Below are 9,538 nucleotides of genomic sequence, written 5' to 3' on the forward strand. Positions count from 1 at the left end.
TGGGTTGCAAAGCGGCTTACAGAGACGTAACGCCATTATTTCAGCTGAGGTTGCAGATGCCTGAACTCCAACTATCCTCAGTTTTCATTCCCAGCAACTCTTCTTCTGATCCTCTGTTTCCTGCGTGATGCCCTTGTAAAACACATTAAGTGTCCTTGCTGTTCACCGGTGATACGCAAACAGGCTTGTCTTGCTCATCCGTACCACAAAAACACCCCAGCCGCTGCAAAACAATGTTTTCATTTAATCATTTCACATTAAAAACACACACTGTATGCTGCATCACAAAATGAGAAAACGCTGTCCTCCAATAACAACTGAAGCTGACGTAGACAGAAGAAACAGCCAGTGTCGGTGCCGGCGAGAGAAGAGACACGTTTATGTTTCCCCCTGCAGGGTAGCTGAGGACTGTGTTCGTCTGAAGCCACAACATGAGATACACACAGACAGCAGGTTGAGCCACAGATGGAAATCATAATTCAAACAGTCTAACAAAGCACTTGAATTCATTCCTACCTGTAATGTATATTACCATGATGACAGAGACCAAGCCAGGATGATCATGGGCTAGAAATAAAAAAAAAAAAACCAAACAAACAAACCCAAAAAACTCAGATACACTAAATCTTCCGAGTAGTATCACAAAAGCTTTTGGTGTGAAGCCACGATGTACTATGTAATGGTTGCTTTTGAGTACACTCAAGGTTCAGCTAAACCCGTACTGAAAAGCATGGGTCTTTCATTTTTAGCACGACATTCAACTACCTCAATAACATACTGGCCTACTTAGAACTGCTGAATGAGTAATATTCTTAAAGAAACGTGACATATATGCAGTCAATTGTGGACCTGGAGTTGACGTTTCACCAAAGATCTTTTGAATAAGAGTTGCTTCAGGCATCTCTGCGTGGTACCCGTTTTTATGAAAGCCATAGAGAGAAAATAAAACACAATTATTTACACCATAACACAGCAGACCCTGTATCCTAACAAACATCCTAGCCAAATACTCCTCATGGTGCTTTAGTAATCATTTTTATAATCATGAAAATGGTTTAAAATTGTTAAGCTTGGGGATTTCTTTTGGCCGAGGACAAAACGATGCCATTCTTGATAAAATGGTAATAGCTGTCCAAAATTTCACCCTGACATTCTCTTAATGAAATAATGGTTTAACAACTCCCTGGCCGTATTCATTTACTGCAGTGTTTTGTACAAGGCTTGCTGTCTGGCAGGCAAATAAATCCTCTGGTGAAGTGCAGCAGCCAGAAGCAAGTCCTTTATTCACATAAATTAAATGTAAGCATACGGCATCATTTTAAAGATGCCTGTAAAGAAGGGCTTAGCACTGCACGCAACAAACTTGCCTTCGAGTAAACTCGTTAAACAGAAACTGAAAGGTGAAAAGAATATGCAAAATGTGGGCTCCTAAATGTTCACACTGTTTTCAATAAACAAAGCAAAAAATATTACGTAAAATAATATTATATTTTTTCTCCCTCACACTTCACCAACTCCTACTACAAAGATAATTAGCTGCATATTAAAGAAATGATAAACTGCTCATTAGAATAGATTTCAGAGACGGTTTGGTCACAACCTGAACTATGATTTTAAACAACCATACGCTCAATCTGTACATTCGAAGTTCAATATCTCACCTGGGCCCTTGTTACAGGCCTGTGCTGCAGATGGGGGGCGGGGCAAATGGCGCACATATAGAGTAAAGCAACACTGCAGTCCAACGTATGCATCAGCAAAGAGAGCAAGAGAGATCGACGCATGCAGTTTGGACAGTCGAAACCAATTTTTGTACAGTTCGTTTGGCAGTGAGCAACATATTTGTGTTATTTTACATAAATATGCTGCACAGGGATGAGTCCCCTTTATGGGTTACTGTCCCACCCAGTCACATTTTTTGTGTGTGCGTGCATGTGGAGACTCAGACCCCACTGCGGGTTTGGCACAGCAGAGGCCACCCTCCCATTGCAGGGTGACAAAAAGTGCTGATAAGTCCAGCTGACAGCTCCTTCATCCCTATTAGTGCCTCAGACGGGGGGAGGGGTGTAACAGAGCAAAGCGCTGTCCTTAGACCAACCAGTGTTCTTGTCCTTGTCTCCTCCCCCCCCTTTTTAAGGTCCTGCAGGATGCTGTAGCGAAGGATGTAGCGCCACCTAGTGGAGGCAGCCGCTGGATATGTGTTGCTCTGAGGGGAAGGGAGACGGGCTTCAGCAGGCAATCTCCTCCAGGGTGCCCAGCGTTGTCTGCAAGGGGACAGTCACAGTGTGGCTGATGGACTCTGAGTGGTTTGCCACAGGGTCACAGGAACTCTGGGAAAAAGAGTGAAAGGCCAAGGGCTAGGTCACATTATAAAGTGGCACGATCCTACAGGTAGTATTTAGAATGACCAAACTTCCACCTGAACTCTGAAAACTGAATTAGTATAAGTATGCAAGGTCTGATCAAAAGGTTTTTACTTGACCAATAAGATGCACAAACCCTCACTGGCTTAATGTGTTTTCATTTCCTTAATCTGAATTCAGGAAAACAAAACAAATGATAAATCTGAGGTTATTGTACTCGGCCCTAAAAATCTTAGAAACATGGTGTCTAACCTAATACTAACTCAGGATAAAAACAATTAGTGATGCTATAACAAGTTGCTTACTGCATTTATTACTTAGGTTGGACTATTGTAAATATCAAGTTGTTCTAAAAGCTCCCTCAAAAGCCTTCAGTTGATCCAGAACGCTGCAGCGAGAGTACCGATAGGGACTAGAAAGAGAGAGCATATTTCCCCTATACTGGCTTCGCTTCATTGATGCACTGTGAAGTGCAGAAGTTCACCACTTTTCATTTTTTGTGCATTTATATACTACTTTGCATTTACTCATCAGCTATCATTAAAGTCTGGCTCTCTCTTTATAGTATGTATTTTGTCCTGTCTCTCTCTGCTCTCTTCTCTTTCCATCATCCCCAACTGAGTGTAGTAGATGGCTGCCTCCTCCTGAGCCTGGTTCTTCTGGAGGGGTTTTTCCTATGTAATGAACCCTCTTGATGTGAGGGGGAAAGTGCTAACCTCTGCACTCACATAACTGGGAGTGCTAACCAGTAGACCAGCTAATTATTCCATTATTAAAACTGAAACTCAGTCATGACTGGATAACTTTGTTAGCATAGGAGACATGGATATACACATGAGCAATTTTTTCAGTTTTAATAAAGTGCAGCAAAACAAACAATAATAAATACACAAAAACTAAATAATAATAATAATAATAACAAAATCAATTAGCAAACAAAAAGCAATGTCTAATAAGCTGCTACTGAAAGCTGATAATTCTCACTGACTACTCTGCAGATATCCTCCTTTAAATTTATATTAAATTAGGGCACAGTTTGACAGTTCTGTCCATCAACATTATGGTACTCCTTATACTGTCGCTGACATTAGTAACACTAAAGACAGTGGTTGTTGCTGCTTGGTTTCATCAAGACATCTCTTTTGGAGCTAAGCTTTCCTGCCAAATTGCCATGACATGGTCAGAACACAGTCTTAGTCTTGCTTGGGTGCCCTTTCTACATGCTTGTGTGGAGGAGCAGGAATAGTGCACGGTTTGATATGCATGATCGGAGTGAGTGAAATTATACCAGATTTACATGCTCCACTTCCAAAGAGCTCTCAGTGAAGACAACTAACAAGAAAAAGTGTAAAGGTCACTCTTACCACGTCCTCTCCATGACTCTCTTCCTCCTCCTCTCTGCTTAGTAAGTCCAGTAGTCTGTCTTTCACCACCTGCAGATCAGAAAATAAAAATCAGAAACACTTAATTCCAACTGTTAGAGAAGATCTCTGAGAGCTCTTCTTGTAATTACTGACTTTAAAGAAACATTTGGTTTCAAGGCAAAAACGTAATTAGGTGGGAAATGTGGCAACAAAGTACGACATTACAATAAGCTCAGCGTGAAAGCAACAGCTTTCATGTTGAAAAAAGTTGCTTTAAAAATGCTTATGTCAGCAACATGAGGCCTTCTTATCCCCATAACCCCATAATATGGTCATTAAAATGAAGGAAAAATTCTTCAAAATGACTTTTTCTGTGTATCTGTAAAACCCTAGGGCAGGCGAAGACTGTTATGTGCTTATCAGAACCCCGCGAAGCTGAAAGCAGCATGAGAAGCTCTAAAAAAAGGCACACAATAGAGTAAAGGTAATGGAAAAGTATCATCCCACAGTCCTTTATCTCAGCCAGAACCAGAGTGAATTTAGCTTTTTATCTGCTTTTTGTATCTGTGACATTGATTCTGTTGTCACCATTCACGATCAGGGCTCTACCAAAAATCAAAAAAACAAAAATTATTAAACTCTATTGAGAGCAGGGCTGGTTTTCAGGATTTATTAGTCATTTCAACAGGTATATATGACAGTAAGAAATTTGAAACAGACCTCATACGCGTAGTCAAACAGCTCTAAGATGGTGAGGATGCTGGCTCCAATGAACAAACCCATCTGGCCACCAATATCACCTGTGGAAGGACAGAAGTACAGTACAGACACACCAAGAGAAATACAAAGCGAAGACACTCTTTTGTTTTTCTGGAAAGATCTTTGTGTCATGGTCAGGGGAAAGACTTGATTTGATTTACTTGCAACACGTAGGCACAGATAACGGGGACAGACAGGCAGAAAGAGAGACAATTTTTTTTCCATTGTGAAAACAGCCTGGTGTTATAAATTGCAAGAGGCGTGTTGCTACTGGTGAAATAAAGGATGTGACCCAGAAAGTCGAGCGACACTGACAGATCCATGGGTTTGATGGCTCATCAGATGGTGCTGCAGTTTGTTGGACCAAACTGATACAAAAGATATGTTAGGTCTTGAAAGGTCATTAAAATGACTAAAAAATTGCACTTTTTAGTGCATTTATTGCCTTTTAGAAAGTAGAAAAAGTAGAAAGGGATCATTTCATTTGGAAATAGTCTATCAGAAAGCTCTGCACCAATTCTGAAGCTGCTCAGGAGGAAAAAGGAAACACAGCAGGGAGTGATAGGACACCTAAACAAAATGCAGGGCATGAACCACAGTGCTAACTACTAATGCCGACTTTATTGCTCTCTAAAACAGGTCTGCTGTCTAGTCCGCATCTAATATTGCTTTGGCACATAAGGGCAGAGATGCTGTCTGTGACGTCAGCAGCACCTGACTGAACAGCCATATTTGACATGGTTTATTTTCTTTGGTAGTTTTGACACCAGAATCCCAGAACATCTCAAACCATCACAGCTCGTCTCAAAGCCACTGGCCTTCATAAACTATATAATATGAAAACATAAACTTTACTGAGCTTCCTGTGTTCAATCTCTAATAAGGAAACATGGAGATTATTAATAGCTAAATTTATGAGGTATGTTGGAATTATCTTTTTAAGACAAGATGCTCCATTACCAAGAAGTAATGAGTAATTTAGCTACGGCGAACATCCTTTATATAAGAAATAGAAATAAATCTCAAAAATACAGTAACCTAACAAAAGCAACACATTTTATAACTTAAATATGAATCAAGTAAACAGTATAATCTATGAAAAATGCTCATGAATAAAGATAAATAAGATAAATCACACTTTTAAGACTTGCACATAAAACAAACATCAAGATTTTATACATGCGTTCTGTTTGTTTTCCATATGAAATCCAGGTTTGGAAATCAAGGTAATCAATGAGCCCACCTACCCAGCAAGCCTGCCACCTCATAGGCTTTCTTCTGCTCAATGGTCTCGTAGTTCAAAGCTTCAAAGAACACATCCAACACCAAGATGTTGTCTCTGTAAAAGGTAACAGAAGGTTCATTTATTTTTCCTAATAAAACCCCACTTCAGGTAAAAACTTCTGTTAATAATAGTTCATTTATTTCAAGAGTGACTAGAGGAAATCAACTTGCTTGCTACCTTAATTCAGCTTTCAACGATCCCTGTTATCTACAACCTTTATTTAAAGCAAGAACAGAGAAAAGGCCAAGTGGTTTGCGCGGGTAATTCGCAAGGAGAAACTGCTTAACCTCTTTACAGGCAGAGTTTGGTTTTCTCCTTTTTTTGTCTGTCTCCCCTTCAAATGATCAATTCATAGACACAGTAAGCTCAGCTCCTTTTTTATTCAGTTGTAAAATGTCATGTTGCATATGTTTACGAGTAAACAAAGTGAACAGTTCTAATTAATCAACAAAAGCACATTAGTACTCATTGAACTGGGTTTAATTAAGGTAAAAAAAAACAAAAAATAAAAAACGGAACAAAAGAACAAGTAAAAAGGGAAGAAATTTGGAACCGGAAACCAACAAGCATTAAAAAAAAGTTGGGGGGTTAATTTTTTTCTCCGAAAAACTCGTCCTGCACGATCAGTAGTGTTGAGCAACCAAACTTGGCTGACAAAGAACACCCCAGGTCTCTGAAGGTTCTCATCTATATTAGACATTATGGTTGCATCATGTTGCCTTGCACCAAATGGCATGTTTTCATTGTTCACAAACCCATAACAACTGACATTATTTTCATTTTATGATAATAACATCTAATTTATATTCACAAATCCTCAGTTATGCACAACATATTCTGAAATCATCAGGTTGCTTGGCAACCACCTACCAATGGACTAAAATTATCTGATTTTTTATTTTTTTTTTGCCTTCATGCACTTTCAGCTACTTATCACACCTTATTCTGTCAACATCTGCAAAAGCTGAATTACAGTATACACTATAACATCATCATGTTGCCTAACAACACCATGCTAACGGGCTACAGTGGCCTATGTTTTGTGTCTATAACACCTTATACATACATAGTGTCATTTCCAACAGCAATAACAGGACAAACTGTAGCATGGTTATGTACTAATTACTATATTATAGCAGATGATAAGGAGCGTTATCTACTCACGTGATGTACTTCTCTGACTTGTTGAACTTTTTCTGCAGGTAGCGGGCTGAAGTCTTGCTGGGGATTTTGACCATGGATAACTCTTTGTTGTAGCGGGTCATGTTGCATGGCGTCCTGCACATGCAGTTACTGCTTTCCACAGCAGACAGTTTAGCTTCATAAAGATGTGGTTATGGAGATGGGGGGGAGCGTATTTAAATTTGAAATTTTAAAAAAAGGAACAAAATGACAGAGGATGGGATGAGCATGATTGACACAAGAAAAAAACGTTAGATTCCAATTCCTGACATCGTCAGAAATCCAATCTGAAGGCAGCAAATGGACCAAACTGGCTCATATCTACCTGAACAGTGTTTTCATAAAGAGTTTCATAAAGTATTGATTGTGGGAGTGAGGCTCCTGATGTGTTTTTGAATATTAAACTGACAATCTCCACATTTTTTTAAGCCCTTCATCCCACAGGCATTTCATATCAAACTTGCAAAAACGACTCATCCCATTTATTTAAAGAACCTTTGCCCAGACCGAAGTGGTGTAATAATACATTTCAATAAAAATGTCCAGGAAGTGAGTCATCTGCACAAAGCGGTCGATATATTAATCTAATATTGTATGAGAAAATCAACTCACCGTTGAGACTACAGAATATATATCTCTTATTACAAGATATAATAAAAGACTAAAATAATGTCTATACTATAGGAATTGTCCCCTGGGATTGCAAACCCTTTTCTTTGCCCTGCTCAGAGGATAGTGCTTTCTGGGATTTTTAGTGGGGCTTACTGTCCTTTCTCAGTTATCTAATGGTGAGTGGCCACAAAAGTTCATAAAAGCCGTTTGCTTATATTAAGGTATAGAGCAGTAACTGACTGCAAATACATCTAGACTTGGGCCCAAATGCTTTTTTAAACCACTGAGAGCGAGAATAGTGGACAGTGAGCAGCATAGAGAACGAAGAGTGAGAGCAGCATTTGTGCAGACAAACAATGAATCAGAGAAATAAACTAGTTTGCTTGTTTCAATAAAGTCATGTTCTGAAGGACAAAACCCACCCACACCTCCACATAACCCCATTTTTATGCATGAAGTTTAAGCTTATCCAGTCCACAGTAGTCACTCTGCTCTCAATTGTGTGCGCACTGTAGAAGCACCAAAAACAGCAGTTCCCTGAGTGTCCAGCTGAAGCTCCAGAACTCAATTCCTGATGTTAAAATGCTCAAAATGATGTTTAACGTCACAGAAGAAGAAGAAGAAAAAAAAACATGGTTACAGCCTAATACAAAAACAGTTTTGGTCTCTGCCTCTTCATAGGAACATACAGAGTGATTTTGAAACTCACCCTTTTTAACCCTTTTAAACTTAATGCCAACTCAGGCAGCTGTAGCTGATATCCATCTTTAAGACACTAAACTGGATCTCTAAATTGTGCTTGTGGTTTTGAAGCCTTTTCTGGATGATTATCTGGATATCTGGCTGTATTGTATTTGGAAGTATTGTATTTATAGTACTTTTTTTTACTTTGATACTTAGTAGTTGGCAGGATCTGTATCTACACGATGCACCCACATTGTTCACTGATGTAGCCTGCTAACCCGACATTCTAATGTTAACTGATAAATTCACCCTTTCATTTAAATGTGGTCACTTCTGACTACACATTATTGAGGTACTGATACACATTTTTACTTTTTTAATAGTTACTATAGTTTCCAACTGCAAACCAACACAATTATTTGACTGACGACTTTTACTATTCTTTTCCTTGCTCGTCTGGCATTATTATAACTAAAATTAGAGGTCACACGTGCTGTACGTACAAACACCGGCATAGAAATCAGCATAAACGCCTGCCCACATTTAAAAAGTTCTATTGTGTTATGTGGATGTTTACTCAATCAAGCCCTAATGAAAGTGAATGTCATAATTAGTGTCACAGAGAAGAAATTATAAAGCATCAAACATAACCATGTGCTCTGTGATACACCCTTTACCCTGACGGAGACAAAGTCCTGATGCAGAAACATCAAGCTCTACTCAAGCTTCTGCTTTGGCAGACTCGGAGGAAAAAGTACTTGAATACACCGAATGAGGTTGTGTGAAGTCCACAGCCTCCTATATAACACCAACTCTCTCAAGAGTGATGGTAATATCAAGCAATGTTTTTTCAAATAAAAGGTTCTCAGGTACTGAGACTGCTCACCCATCAATCTCTTAAAGTCAGATTTTCTAAAATTGTTTAAATAGAGCTCATTGAATTTTGCCAGAGATTACTGAACTCTTTTTCCCACAATGAAAAAACTTCTCTTTTCAGAGCTAAAAATCGTGGGAGTTAAAAAAAAAACTGTCAGAATGGAAAAGAAAGCAGAAGTTAACATAATCAGACCTTTTTTCTGACCAAGGCAGCGCTGTGGCAGGCCCGCAGATCACAGAGCAGGAGGCAGATATTCCCCACGGTGCACTAATAGCTGGCGGGACCACACAGTCACGTAATTGCAAGAGGAAATTCAATATGGCTTCACAGTGGTCTCTTATTCTTATTCAAATGAGACGTTATTGGATACATGAGAGCAAGGCCTCATGCATTCGAATGATTGATTTCTTTG

At 39.2% G+C, this 9,538-nt stretch overlaps 1 protein-coding gene across 3 annotated transcripts in view; it reads right to left on the reverse strand.

Annotated features, from left to right (window-relative positions):
- Positions 1-241: 241 nt before the first annotated feature.
- Positions 242-9,538, reverse strand: part of asic2 (acid-sensing (proton-gated) ion channel 2) — a 389,751-nt gene continuing 380,454 nt past the window's right edge. For all 3 annotated transcript variants that reach the window (XM_005726190.1, XM_005726191.1, XM_005726189.1), the window contains 5 exons: positions 6,936-7,089; positions 5,734-5,825; positions 4,448-4,527; positions 3,728-3,796; positions 242-2,330 (listed from right to left, as the gene is read on the reverse strand). In XM_005726190.1, the coding sequence (XP_005726247.1) occupies positions 2,229-2,330; positions 3,728-3,796; positions 4,448-4,527; positions 5,734-5,825; positions 6,936-7,089 (497 nt within the window). In that variant the 3' untranslated portion in view covers positions 242-2,228. The remainder of the gene's footprint in view (positions 2,331-3,727; positions 3,797-4,447; positions 4,528-5,733; positions 5,826-6,935; positions 7,090-9,538) is intronic.

The sequence above is a fragment of the Pundamilia nyererei genome, unplaced genomic scaffold (assembly GCF_000239375.1).
Source record: "Pundamilia nyererei isolate P.nyererei 1_Seehausen unplaced genomic scaffold, PunNye1.0 scaffold00018, whole genome shotgun sequence".
In the NCBI taxonomy this organism is placed as follows: Eukaryota; Metazoa; Chordata; class Actinopteri; order Cichliformes; family Cichlidae; genus Pundamilia; species Pundamilia nyererei.